The sequence below is a fragment of the Dendropsophus ebraccatus genome, chromosome 6, assembly GCF_027789765.1.
Source record: "Dendropsophus ebraccatus isolate aDenEbr1 chromosome 6, aDenEbr1.pat, whole genome shotgun sequence".
Classification (NCBI taxonomy): domain Eukaryota; kingdom Metazoa; phylum Chordata; class Amphibia; order Anura; family Hylidae; genus Dendropsophus; species Dendropsophus ebraccatus.
The window spans coordinates 41943661-41958623 of record NC_091459.1 but is presented as its reverse complement, the minus strand read 5'-3'; the positions used below and the strand labels follow the sequence as shown (position 1 = coordinate 41958623).

General features: G+C 46.9%; 1 protein-coding gene across 3 annotated transcripts in view; it reads left to right on the top strand.

Annotated features, from left to right (window-relative positions):
* The first annotated feature begins 2826 nt into the window (after positions 1-2826).
* The window catches only part of LOC138795585 (amine sulfotransferase-like), a 30649-nt gene continuing 18512 nt past the window's right edge, over positions 2827-14963 (top strand). Inside the window, exons 1-2 of one of the 3 annotated variants that reach the window (XM_069974878.1) lie at positions 2827-2971; positions 10266-10441. In XM_069974878.1, the coding sequence (XP_069830979.1) occupies positions 10282-10441 (160 nt within the window). In that variant the 5' untranslated portion in view covers positions 2827-2971; positions 10266-10281. Of the gene's footprint in view, positions 2972-3433; positions 3456-10165; positions 10190-10265; positions 10442-14963 lie in introns of those variants that run through there. The other 2 variants (XM_069974880.1, XM_069974879.1) reach the window with 2 other exon arrangements.

The following is a 14963-nucleotide window of genomic DNA, read 5'->3' as shown; positions in this document are numbered from 1 at the left end:
GCATCAGTCCACCGGTGGGTGCCAGCTGCGGAATGCACAAAATGCACTAAATCTGTAAGAGTACCCTGAGGTACGCTCACAGAGTTAGTAGAATTTAACACCATACCGTCATCTCTTATTGGGACGGTACTGGCGGAAAAGACGTGTCTGGGAGGCAGCATACACTACGCTATCCCCCAGACACGTCATTGGAGGATGAGGATGAATGGAGGAACGAAGGATCCCCCCATTTATCCTCACTGGCTGTTTCGGTGTCGGAGGCAAGAACGTATCCCTCTGACGCCGAAAACACCCTGGGGGTCATCTTTATACGGGGACTAGTATATGGGGTATGTAGTGGTGTAGTGTCAAACTTTATTCAATGTAGTGTAGTGTGGTGTAATGTAGTGTTTTTTTACAGTAAGTATAAAAAAAAAAAAACTACGCCAAAAATGGTGTTGCTGATAAATGCCGCACTTATGTGCGGCACTTATCAGCAGACCGTGGCAGTAGGATAGAGAAAAAAAACACCCTCCGCCAAAAAGGAGTTGCTGATTAGCAGCGCACTTTCGTGCGATGCTGATCAACACTCAGCGGCGATAGGGTGCGGAAAATAGAGAAAAAAAAAATTGGAAAAAAAAAAAAAACTTTATTACATACTGAACATCCCTGTAGCTTCTGATAAGTGTATTACACATATCAGCCGCTAGAGGGCAGCAGAGCGGAAAATCCCGAAAACCCGACGCTGGAGCCGAAAATAGCCGAACGTGACGTCACGGAAGAAGCCGAAGACCCGAACAAGACCACGAGGACGCCGCGAACCCGGAAGACGCCGATCAGGACCCCGGGACAGGTGAGTAATGTACGAATACCTGCTCTGGACCCCTCAGCTACCTAGCTGAGGGGTCCAGAGCAGGTATTTATAACTTTTGGGGACTTTGATCGCCGTGAACGGCCGGCCGGTAGCTGCCGGCCGTTCACGGCGATCGGGCCGGTGGCACCTGGCCACCATTACTTTTTACAGTAATGGCGATCGGTGCCGTCCTCGGACAGCACCGACCGCCATTTTTTCCCGGTCATCGGGTCACCGATGACCCGGAAAGGTTCCGATCGCCGCTATTGGCTGATCTGAACTGATCAGCCAATAGCGGCGATCGTCGGCATGGGGGGGGGTTAACAACCCCCCATGCCGACAGGGAGAGATGGCCTGCAGTGTATTTCTGCAGGCCATCTCTCCCGATCGCATGCGGCTGGTCCGCGGCGCCCTCTTAAAGGACCCGCGTACCGGTACATCATGGGTCCTTAAGTGACAGTGATCCATGACGTCCCGGTACGACATGGGTCCTTAAGAGGTTAAAGCGTAACTGTCATGTTTTTTTTTTTTATTGAAGAAATCAGTAGTATAAGCGATTTTAAGAAACTCTGTAATAGGTTTTATCAGCCAAAAAAGCCTCCTTCTGTACTCAAGAAGCAATCTCCCAGCCTCCCCCCCTGACTTCTTATCTGTGCATTATCAGGCAAACACATCTTCATTACAGAGAAGCCAGTGAAGACGGGTTCTGCTCTCTCCATTGTAAGCCTATGAAGGGGGGAGGGGCTGAGGGAGATGAGGGAGCAGGAAGAGGTGACATGAAGGTCAGCTGTTTGTAGACTATCTGGGCACCTAAACCGCAGGATTCAGGTGTCAGAAAGGTCAGTGCTTATCTATGAACTTATCTATGAAATCTTCTTATGAAGATTTCAGGGTGTTGTGCTGTGCAGGACTGCTCCGTGCTCAGTCACTCCTCTCAGCCCCTCCCCTCTCCATAGCCACATAATGGACACAGAAATCCTGCTGCTTCTGTAGTGAGGGGGGAGGCTGAGAGATTGCTTTTTCAGTACAGAAGGAAACTCTTTTGGTTTATAAAACCTATTACAGAGTTTCTTAAAATCGCTTGTACTGTTGATATTTAATGTTTTCAGAAAAATGACCCTGAAATGACAGTTACGCTTTAAGCTATGAAATCCGAAGAAATCCGAAATTCGGTCTAACCGAACTTTTAAAAAAAAAATCCGGAAGTCCGGTCGGAACGAACTTTTGAAAAGTTCGCTCATCTCTATAAGTGACCCAACAGGGCCTAGGACAGCACTTTTTTCAGCACTCTTTTTGACCCAATAGGGTCAAGAATAGCCAGTTGAAGGTGGACGCATTAGCAGCACTTTCCCTTTGCACCATCTTAAAAAAGCAAAGCCACAAAGAAAAAAAGCTGAGCTGAGATGAAGGGGACAGTAAACTAAAAAAATAAAGAAAAAAAGAAAAAGTGACACGTAATCAAGTAGGATACGGATAAATACACAGGCAACCTCACCCACAAAAGATCCTTGAGGTGTTAAGGAAACTGGAAAATGCCCAGATATAAGAAGGCCTAATGCCTGTTTTCTGATCTAAAAAAGTGGCAGTTTTAGAGAAGAATTTTCTACTTTACTGACACTTGGCTTAAAAATTGTCAGAAGTATTTAGGTGTGATTCTTCTGCAGCAGGTGATTTATTAAACAATGATGGCAGATTACAAACAACAGACAGCAGACCGGAAGTATCTAGAAAACTCTAGAAACTCCCTGCAATGCAAGCAGCACCCCCTATACCATGGGTCTCCAAACTGCGGCCCTCCAGCTGTTGCAAAACTACAACTCCCATCATGCCTGGACAGCTAAAGCTTTGGATTTGGCTGTCCAGGCATGATGGGAAATGTAGTTTTGCAACAGCTGGAGGGCCGCAGTTTGGAGATTCATGCCCTCTACAGTCCTGTGAAGACAGCTCCAGTATTACAGCTCAGGCTGCTCAGCCTGGTAGGTCCACTCACAGCTGCTCCAGTCTGTCCTCCCCCCAGTCTCCCAGGATGGTCTCCTCCTCTCCAGGCACAGACATGTAAGGGGGGGAGGGGCACGGATCCTGCACTGTGTACTGAGGACTGCTGAGCTGTGGCTACCGTGCAAGCGCATGAGCACTCAGGTAACCTTCTCACTTCTATTAACCTTCTCACTGCACCATTGCTGCTTAGCTGTCATGAACCTGAAAAGTTGGTTGACAATGAGAGCTGCACTTTGCATCATAACAAGTGTAACCCAGCTTTCTCAGGATCCTGTATGGCAGCAAGCAGTATGCAACCTATTGCTCCCCAGCTGTGATGAGATTACAACTCCTGCAGCTCTCAGGGCATCCTGGGAGTTTCACCACAACTCTGGGGTCAAAAGTTGTAGACTTCAACTTTATAGTTCTAATAGTTATTAGATAAGAGGCACACAGCTTTCCCAGACTCCTGAACACTATATTTGCTTGGTTGTGCAGTGGTAAAAACCCCTTACTCCAATGAACTTGTCATAAACTACCATTCAGGAGTCTGGAAAGTTTGGCGAGACACTAGATCAAAGCTATACTGTGATCATTACAGGTGGGATACAGCTTTACCAGAGTCCTGAACAATATATTTGGTTAGGTATGCAATAGGAAACCCCTCACCCCCTGCCACCCCTGGTGTATACTGTATGTTATGTGGAGTCTACAAGGTGTTAAAGTATAGTAAGGTACATATTGATTTGTTACATACAGTACAGTCATGGCTAAACGTTTTGAGAATGACAGAAATATTATATTTTCACATGATCTGCTGCCCTCTGGTTTTTATGTGTGTTTGTCAGATGTTTTTATCACATACAGAAATATAATTGCAATCATATTATGAGTAACAAAAGCTTATATTGACAGTTAGAATGAGTTAAAGGGGTTATCCAGTGCTACAAAAACATGGCCACTTTTCCCCCTACTATTGTCTCCAGTTCAGGTGTGGTTTGCAATTAATTGCTCTCACAAGAGGAAGAAAATCGGCGCTACTGCTCTCGTGTAACCCACTATCGTTGCTTACACTAGACACATATAAAACATCCTGTACGGGGGTGCTCTATTATGAAAACATCCAAGTCCAACTCAGTCTATGAGAGATAAAGGAATAGGCACTCACCCCATGTAAGCTCTTCTTTATTGCAGATAATCTTCATTAAAAACCACAAGGAGAGGGAGCATGGCAATCAGGTCACAGTGACGCATGTTTCGTGTTCAACTGAACACTTCCTCTAGCTGGTGATTGACCTGGTCAACTGATCAAAATGGAGGCACACAAACGCTTCCTTTTTTTTCATCCATTTTGCAAAAAACAGGGGGAAAAAACAGACTGCAAAAACGCAGTGTGAACCCAGCCTAAACCAGCTTGGCTAAACAGCTACGCTAAAGGAGGATTTTGCGCAAAAAAACGAAAATTTGCACATGATAAATCTAATTAATAAAAAGCAGCGGCGCCGCCACAAACAGTCTCCACCTGCCGGTATCTCCTCCTGGACGCTGCGGTAAGAGCCCCAGCCCCGATCCAGCGTGCACCCGCCTCGCCAACCTCCGGTGGACGCGCCGGCACAGACGCAGCACAGCCCTCCAATCAGTGCCTGAATAGGCCTCCAGCTGTTGTTACGGAACTGGACCCCACCGGTTCCCGCCTCCGCCATACGGCATCCCCCGGTCCCCCTCCCAGGGCAATGGTGCCCCCCGGCCTCCACCTCGGGGCGGCAGTGTCTCCCAGCCCCCACCTGGGGTAAAAGGGCTCCTCTGGTCCTCACCTCTTGGGAGCAATGTCCCCTTGCCCCCATCCTGGTGTGGCAGTGTTCCCAGACCTCAGCCCCAGCACAGCATCATCCCCTAGCCTCAGTCAGAGGGAAGCTGTGGGACTCCCATATCTTGCTCCCTGCAGAGACGAAGCCTGTTCCCCTGCCACAAGCTCAGCATTGACAGGCAATATGTCTTCCCTATCCCCTGCTGCACCTCCTTTCTCCACCACTAGGGGCAGTGATGTGCAACACACCAGCTCTGCTGCATCTGTTAACCCTATGCAGGATGGTGCAGAGTGGGACTGGAGAGAATATATGGAACTGCTGCCTACGCGCTCAGACATGGAAAAGCTTGTGGAGCGCTTGGAAACTTCATACAAACAAGAATTAAGTTCCCTCAAATCTGATGTGCATACTTTGGAGGCGAAAGTTTCTGATATTGCCGCGGAACATGACTCTCTAGTTACCACGGTGGATGATGTCCAGGCTACACTTGCTACTCAAGAGAGGCAAATTCGTCATCTTTACAGGCTTCATGATGACGCAGAGAACCGCAGTAGACGGAACAACATCCGTTTTAGAGGGCTTCCTGAGGCGACCAGAGCTGCTGATCTCATTTCGTCTCTCCAGGACTTGTTCGCTACTATTCTACGTCGACCGCCGGGGGCTGAGTTTGAGATTAACACAGCCCATCGTACCCTGGGAGCAGTCTCTGATGATGTGAACTGGCTCGAGATGTCATCTGTAGGCTGCACCACTACCGAATAAAAGACAAAATCATGAAGGCGGTGCGCGGCATGGAGTTTGTCGATTTTGATGGAGCTCAGCTGATCTTTCTTCAGGACCTTTCCAGAGCTACCCTTTCTCAACGACGGGCTCTTAAACCCCTGTTGGAACTGCTAAGAGAGCGTGAAATCCAGTACTCCTGGGGCTTCCTGTTTCAGTTGGTGGTTCGTAAGGGTGGCAAACGATTGGAGCTGCATACACCGGAGGATTTGCCTGCCTTTCTATCCTCACTGGATCTGCCTCAGCTGACTTTACCGGATTGGGATCCAGTTCCGCCGATAACCCTGGGCAGATCTTCCCGCCCCTCTGGTCTGGCGGCATCGGGTGACTGAGGACGCTCCGAGGGGCGGGTTCCATGCTGCTTTAAAGGGCCTTAATCTAATAGGCTGTATCTTTTTCAGTTTTTGATTGTTTTCTTATGCCTTTTGCTGCTTGTTGGGCATATCCCCGGGTTCATATTGCTGTAGTGTTCTGGATAAGTGATTGTAATAGTTTATGTGTTTCAGGATGTGGGAGAGGGGGGCGTTGGGACCTTTTGTATGCCTACTTAGCTAGTTTTTTAAGGGGTGCCTAATTTAGAATGTTGCATCTACGTATAGAGTGTGCTCAAGTTACATATTTAGCTCTCATTTCTGGTGTCCTGTCACAGATTTGCAGACCTTCATCTGTTAGTCCGTCCTTCTATTGTTTAGACCCCTAGAGCGTTGCTGTACCCGTTTGGGTCATTCCTGGTGGTATTGTACTGCCCGGTTACAGGGGTTACCTCTCTTGGTAATCCTCCTTTTTCTGACTGCAGGTTCAGTCTTTTTTTCTCCTTGTACTCTTTATTTTTCCTTCTTTCCCATCTTCCTTTTTCTTTCTCCCTCTACTCCCTCCCTTTTTTCCTGCCCCCCTTTCTTTCCTTTCTTTTTCCTACGTGGCGGGTGGAAGGGGAGACATGGCAGGGGCGGCCATCAAGCTTGCCTCTATCAATGTTAGGGGGCTGAATGTCCCACAAAAACGGTCTCAGGTCCTATACTCCATGCATAGACAAAGAGTGCATATCTTACTCTTACAGGAAACACTTTCAGACTGCTCATGCCCCTTGTATGCGGCTTAACTATTATAGTGTATGGACACATAGCACTAACCCTGATGCCAAATCTAACGGGGTCTCCATAGCGCTGCATAAGTTGCTGTCACACACAATGCTCGATACCCTAATCTGCCCTAAGGGGCGATAGGCCTTCATCAAGATAGATATTCAGGCCTGGATTTATACCATTGGTAACATCTATCTTCCTAATTCCCGTCAAGGCAGTACCCTGAAGACCATACTCAGAGCGGCCTCTACATTTATAGAGGGCGTGCTGATTCTGGGGGGGGGGGGGATTTCAATTTGGTCATGGACCCTTCCCTGGATACCTCCTCCGGCAAAACTGCTGTGCCACGCTCCGAATATGCTATGGCGTGGTCGATCCTTGGTCTCCATGGCCTGGTAGATGTTTGGCGCATCATTCATCCTGGGGACAGGGACTTTACCCACTATTCAGATGCACATCGCACCTATGGTAGGCTGGACATGTTTTTTATTGCTCAGTATGCTCTAACGTTTACTCCCATGGCCACGATAGGTAATGCTCTGTGGTCTGATCATTCCCCTGCCTTCTTGTCATTGACTTTGCCGGAGGCGGTACCCAGGGAATGGACGTGGAGGCTGAACGAGTCGTTCCTTAAAGATACAGCATGTAAGGCGGCTGTTACCCAGACAATCACTAACTTCATCAGTGACCACAACGATGATGTTACTTCTCTGCCTCTGCAATGGGAGGCGTTGAAGTCTTTTGTTAGGGGGACCCTGATTCAGCAAGGAGCTAGGATTAAGAAGGACAGGAGTGCCAAAATTGTCCAACTAGCAGGTACAGTTGATGCTCTTTCCAAAGCACACATGCAAAATGCCACTGATGAGGCTCTGGCCGCATTGACGCTAGCTAGGGAACAGCTAAAAGACCTCCTTAATAAGGCGTCATCCTCCCAGCAAGAGCGGTACCGCGGCTATGTGTGGCAGAACGTTAGCTAGACTGATTCATCCGAGGACACAGGTTACGCACATTCCTAGCCTCCTTGACCGAACTGGAAACGCTATACACAATCCTAGGGAGATCTCAGATCTGTTCCGATCTTACTTCTCGTCTTTGTATAACATCCCATCTCACTTATTAACTGTGAACTCTATTCCAAAATGCTGGCCACTCGTTTGAATGGTTATATCCCTCACCTCATTCATACCGACCAGGTGGGATTGGTCCCTGGCAGGGAGGCAAGGGACAACACGCTGAGGGCTGATTTCATGGGCTGGCCGCTCGGGATCCCCTTTGTGGCTGCTTTCCATTGATGCGGAGAAAGCCTTCGATCGAGTGCATTGGGGATTCTTGCGGCTGGTCCTGCGAGGAGTGAGACTTGGTCCGCTTATAGTGGACAGAATAATGGCGCTGTATTCTTGTCCTTCAGCGCGTGTACGTGCTAATGGCTTGCTGTCCAGCTCTTTTGACATTCACAATGGTACGCGCCAAGGCTGTCCCTTGTCCCCCATGCTTTACATCTTAACAATGGAACACCTGGCGGTTGCCCTTAGACGAAATACTGCAATCCAGGGCGTCGTGATTGGACAGGACCACCACAGGCTTGCATTGTATGCAGATGATCTCCTGCTCTATCTCTCATCCCACAACACGTCGCTTCCTTCTATACTGCAGGAGTTTTAACGGTTTGGGGACCTTAGTAATTTTAAGGTCAACTTGACAAAAACCAAGGGGCTTAACGTTTTAGTTCCACAGGCTGTGTTTAATGCGGTCAGAGCTTCCTTTCCATTCCAGTGGCATACGGATTTCATTGTCTACCTGGGAATTAAACTCCCGCCTGCTCTTAGCTCTCTTTTTGTTCTGAACTATACCCCTATGCTGAACAGGGTCCTCACAGACATGACCTCTTACTCTCTGAAACCGACTTCATGGTTTGGCAGGATGGCCATTATAAAGATGGACATCCTCCCTAAACTATTGTACATCTTTCAAACTGTTCCCATAGTAGTCCCCGTTGCCTTCTTCAGGACTCTGCGCAGGGCTATCTCAAAATTCATCTGGGGAAATGGTAAACCCAGGACTGCATACTCTACCCTGACCCAATTTAATTCCATGGGAGGTATGGGGTTACCTGACCACCGTCTCTATCATGAGGCAGCTGTCCTGCACAGGGTTTTGGACTGGGTACATTTGTCGGGGCTCTAAGAGGTGGGTGGATTTGGAATTTTCGCTTTGTCCGACTGCACCCTCTCTCTTGCCCTGGATTCCCCCCGGGATCCGCCAATCATTTTCTGGTCTCCCCTTCTTTGTCCCACACACGTTATGCGTTTGGGACAAGTGGGTTGCTAAACACGGACTGTCTGTGGTACCGGGTCTGCTTTCTCCGATACTCCAGACTCCATCATTCCAGCCTGGCCTGCAGACGCGCAGATTCCTCCTGTGGGAAAGATCTGATTGCCCTAGAGTCAGGGACTGCATGAATGGCGACGCTGTTTCTTCTATGTTGTCGCTCCAGGCCCAGTCCCCAGACCGTCGGTTGTCCTGGCTGGAGTATGGGCAACTAACCTCGTTCCTGCGGGCCCTTTTTCCTAGGGGCACGGACGCCTGGTTGTTTCCACCTCTGCTGTCCCACATTGTATATCTGTATTGTACCAGATTCTGGTTGGTCTCACAAACCCTGACAGAGCTCCCTTCCTTGATAAGTGGGAACGCGACCTGGATGTGTCTTTTAATGGTCAGTCCTTCCAGAAGATCTGCGAACTCACCCACGGTATCTCCATGGCTGCTAAGGCAAAGGAGAAAAATTACAAGATTCTTTCACGATGTTATTATTGCCCAGTTTCTTGCATAAAATGTTTCCTGAGGTCTCCGACCGCTGTTGGCGGTGCCTCACGGAGCCTGGGGATATGTTACATATTTGGTGGGCATGTCCGGGCATCCGAGAGTTCTGGGACAAAATTTTAACCATCTATACCGCGTATTCTGGAAGGACCGTCGTCAACTCCCCACAACTGACCCTGTTGTCGCAGATTCCAGGTTCCCTTGCCACCATCAAGAAGGGGATGTTGAGACACTTTCTAACTGCGGCACGTATGGTTATCTCCCGACACTGGAAAACGCCCGCAGTACCTACAATGGCAGAGTGGCTTAGTGAACTCAGGGTCTTGGGTAGAATGGAAGAACTGGTGGCTGAGGCTCACGATCAGTCTACTAAATATGAAAAAGTGTGGTTTTCTTGGCGTCTGTTTATGGACTCAGAGGCCTTCCCTGCTCTCATTCGTTAGGTATGGGACCTTCATTATCCCAAAACACTATAACCAGTGCAGTGTTTGATTTCAGGGTCTGCTCCCTGCTTGCCTCCTCTCCCCTTGTCCTCCTGCTCTCAACTCTAGTCTTTCCTTTTCTTCTTTTCTTATTCTCTTTCTTATAACCTGCATGACATTTATTATGCCTTCTGTTTTGAATTGTATGTCACTGCCACGATGGTGGTGTGGCTGTTTGGAACTGTTGACTTTATACTGTTCTTTTTCCTGTTTTCTATGCTATATATTTAAAAAGTGACGCCTTGCGACTTGCAGGTCGCTATTTACCACTGCCTTACTGTTGAGGTATTTTCTGTTTTGCGCTTGGTTGTCAATAAAATCAGAATACACAAAAACACACATGATCTGAACTCTTCTGCTTATTATTACCACTTCATCCAATCAGAGACACTGCGTTATCTCTAAAAGGTAATAAAAAAACTATGTTTTTATCTCTGTTGTTATGACCTTTATTAACAAATATATACAATTTATGCTTTTTTAGGTTTGAAGAAGCAATAATGGAAGAGGACACATTTGAGAAAGCCCTGGATGCTATATCTTTCAAACATAAAGGCATATACTTTGAAGTTGGTTTAACATCACCTGAAATCATAGATGCTATAGAACACATGGAAATTAGGGACAGTGATGTGTTTCTTGTCACCTACCCAAAATCTGGTAAGTTTTTATTTTAATTTTTTTTATTATTAAATAGCTGAATATTCATAAAAGAAAAGAGTAATAGAAGAAAATTATATTTTTGACATCAATATTAATGTATATATTAATACCAAATACCCTTCTACAGTTCATTGAGGGTTGACTTGTAGCTTGGGTGGAAGGGAGGGTAGGAGGGATTCCCCAGACCAGTAGATGTTATGAGTGATCAACAGCAGGCATTTTCTGTCTGTGAGAGGAAAGAGAGCTGTGTGCACAGATATGAGAGAAGATGTGGTGGTAGCCTCCGGTGTAGAGTTGCGGCCGGTCACTTGCCAGATGGTTAGGTGTGACATCACTCCGGGGGTGGTTGGCCAAGGTATAGCCCTGCCCGGTTGTAATTTGTTGTGACGCCAGTGCCGGATGGGCACACAGGTATGCTGGCACAACTGCTTTTATTTTAGTGGGCTGGCTATACCTTTTTCTCCTATGGACAGTAGCCTGCCCGGCTGTTTGGGGGTCCCTTGGGCAATTGTCATGATGGTCCGGAGTGTAGGGACCCACCCGGACTATAGGCACTGCCACCCACAGAAGGGGGAGATGACCCAAGAAATGTTTATTCACTGTGTAGGTGCTCTGAAGAACCACAGAGTACCGTTATAATAAATAAAATCTGTTTACATGATGTAGGAAGCAGGTAATACAGCTTTGCCTTGATATGGTACTTTATACTTGATATCTAGATCTGTACTGAGAGGAGGATGTCGAGAGAGTCCCAACCCAAGTAGTACTGTGCTCTGCCGCAACTTCAGAGGTAGAAGAAGTAGAACACTTAAAAGTAGAGAGACTACTTGTGCCTGTGTTTTGAATCTTTGGTCTTTTCACCACCTATTGCCCACCAGTGTTGGGTGACACAAGCCCCAGACCTTGTTACCTGGGATTACTTTTTATGAAGACTTCCTGCCCTGTGTTCCTCTTGTCTACGGCGTGGGTTGAGATGATCCCAGACTTGTCCTCTCTAGTAGCGACTTAACATTGCATAGTGTTTAGTAGTGTTGCTTGAGGGAAACTGTGTCTGGGTCTAGCATGTGCATGTGCTCTGCCCAACGTCTGGACCCCAATTCCCTTGAGTGGGGGACCTGGCAGGAGCCAGGGCTCAACTTAGCTGCTGTAGGGAGCGTTCTGGCTTGCGTCCTTCCTCTACAGAATCCAAAGTAGAAAGACCCTTCACTTCCTCTACCCATGTGACTTCCTTCCTACAGCGCATGTAAGGTGTGCTGTGAGTGGGTGAGGAGTGCATGTAAAAGATGCAAAGAGAAAGGTGATAGGAAAGAAGAAGAAAGAACTCTCATTGCTGTACAGATCCATGTGACACAAAAAACAATAACCCTTTAACTTCTACAGCTGTGCAATATCTAGGCATACATACTTGCGATAACGACATCTAGTGGTAAAACTTTGGCACTGCTACATTACCACTTACACACATGAGTAAAGACTTTTGCGAAGGGTGTAACCAATTGCAACACCCAACAAGACAAGTGACAGGCACTGAAGCAGTAGCCACCAACAGATCTCCACAACTGCTACAGAAGTTTGTGTGTAGATGTCCTGCAGCAGCTGCGGAGATCTGCCTGCTCAGTCTGAGAACGGTCCATAGTAAAAGGGAGGAAAACGTAGAGGAAAAGACTCATTGAGTTTTTCCTCCCACTTTGGGGGGGTGGGGGAACATGTCTTATAAAGCAAAAAAGACGGTATCTGTTTGTTTTTTAAAACTTTATAGGCCTCCAGTAAGAGTTGCAGTTACTGATAAGTGGAAAATTTGGGTCCGTGCCCAAATCCACATGTTCGTTGTCAAAATCCTAATTATAGACAGTGACGAGACTGTCCGTGAACGGGTTCGTAGTTCGAATAATAGAGTTTGTAGAAGGGCTGCTGACACTTTACTGTGTCAGCGTTGTCTTAGTAATATGTCCCGTAGGGACGTGGCTGTGACTGGTCAGGCGGGATATTTATAATAGCAATGGTCACATTTCCTGCCTCCATTCTGCTGCTGAAAAGGGAGTAGGGGAAGGTTTCTGCTGCAGGCAGGGAAATATAGGCAGGACACAATAGTGCAATCATCTGTGCTGAGAAGCTGGGGGGTCCTTAATGTCTGTGAGATGAGGCGAGTGGCAAAAACGCTTGTAAATTAGTAGTGCTTTGGGGGCCATAACGTCTGTGGACCAGCAGCTGGGGGGCCCAGAATGTTTGTGGATTAGGGGCTTGGGGACCAGTAGCCTGTGAGTTAGCCATTAGGTGGTATGGATGGGCCTGCAAAAAAACACTTTATGGCTACAGTGGGTATCGGTCTAGTTAGTCCTAAGTAAGGCAATAACTGGTGTGGCTCAGTGTGTGGGTAAACTGGTAAAAGTACTGGGCCTGTTGCACAATCTTTCTCTATTCAGGACAGAAAAAAAAGTCTTTACTGCATTGACTCCTTAAGGACTGAGCCAGTTTTCATTTTTGCGCTTTCGTTTTTCTCCTCCACTGCGCTTGCATATTTCCCCCTACAGACCCACATGAGCCCTTTCTGCAACACCAATTATACTTTGCAAATACAGACTTAATTTTTCTATAAAATATGATGGAAAAAACTGAAAAAAATTATATGTGCAGTGAAATTTAAAAAAAAAGGTGCAATTCCTTTTATTTCGAGGGTTTTCGAATTTACGCTGTTCGCCCTATGGTAAAACTGACATGTTATCTATGTTCCTTAAGTCAGTATGATTACAACGATATGCAACTTGTATAACTTTTATATTATCTGATTTAAACCTTTTAAAAAAACGAAATGTGTTTAAATTCCCATCCTTATAACGCTTTTATCCTTTGGTCATTTTTTGCGCCACGATCTGTTATTTCTTCTGGTACCTTGTTTGCGTATATGCAACTTTTTGATCACTTTTTATTACATTTTTCTGGATTTAATGTAAACGAAAATGCGCAATTTCGCATTTTGGCGGGTTTTTGCGCTTACGCCGTTTACCGTGCGAGATTAGGAATGTAATAATTTAATAGTTCAGACGATTACGCATGCGGCAATACCAAATATGTTTGTTTATTTATTTATTAGGGGAGGGGATTTTTTTTATTAATAAAAACACTTTTTTTTTTATTTTCACATACAGTAATTAGAAGTCCCCTAGGGAACTTCTATATACACAGCACTGATCTCTTGAGATGAGCGAACGTGCTCGTCCGAACTTGATACTCGATCGGGTATTAGGGTACTCGTTACTCGGACGAGCATCTCACGATATTCAAGGAAATCTCATCATCCGTTTCCTGTAAGTTTGCGCGCTTTTTCGCAGCCAATAAACATGCAGGAGACTCTTTGGTACATCCTGCGATCACGTGGGACCCATACATGTCGATAGCAGCGATTGGTTGGCCAGATCAGATGACCCTGCCATATAAAACTCGGCGCCGGCAGTGCTCGCTTCAGACGCATGCTGTGAGAGATCAGGGACAGAGCTGCTGCTGGTCAGGGAGAGTGTCAGTGTAGGATTTAGCGTTCCAGTAGGCAGGGAATATACTAGCAATACAAACAAACAGCCCTTTTCAGGGCTTAAAAGCTTTTATTAATACTATTACTACAGACTGCTGGCTGGGAGTTGCAGTGCTGCTACCATGATTTCACCAGCACACTGTGGTTACCGGCTGCTGGCAGAAAGGTGACATTAGTTGTTGCATATACACCCCTAAGAAGTGCTCAGTGTACTCCTTTTTGATTTTGGGGCTGGTGGTCCTGGTGTACTGCACTGTATAGCTGGGATTTGTAGTGCATTCTGCATAGAACTTACTTCACTGCTCATTGTATTGGGGTGACAAAATGTGTACATTTTTGGCCCATACCAGATAGCACCGTCAAGCCCCCCCCCTAAACTAGTGTGTACTGCACTGTTTAGCTGGGATATGTAGTGCATCCTGCATAGAACTTACTTCACTGCTCATTGTATTGGGGTGACAAAATGTGTACAGTTGTTGCCCATACCAGATAGCACCGTCAAGCCCCCCCTAAACGTGTGTACTGCACTGTATAGCTGGGATATGTAGTGCATCCTGCATAGAACTTACTTCACTGCTCATTGTATTGGGGTGACAAAATGTGTACAGTTGTTGCCCATACCAGATAGCACCGTCAAGCCCTCCCGAAACTAGTGGGCACTACAATGTATTACTTCTGTATCACTTCTAATGGTTCTGTGTCCTCACTGCCATGCTCTGACGTCACACTACGTCTGCGGAGGAGTGGGACTGGTAGCCGGGGGCCCGCCGATTGCGCCCCCGCCAACCAGGCAGCTGTTTTATTTTATTTTTTTGGTCTAACCGTGGCCTCACCACCCCCGATCGACAGGCATGAAGTGTACTCTTGATGGTGAGTGGTGAGTGAAAGCAGGCCTAGCCAGTTAGCTGTCAGCACCCGGGTTCATGTCCACTACATATCCCAGCCCCTGGACTCACTCCAATTTTTGGGTGGGCTTACTTGCTTCCTCACTCA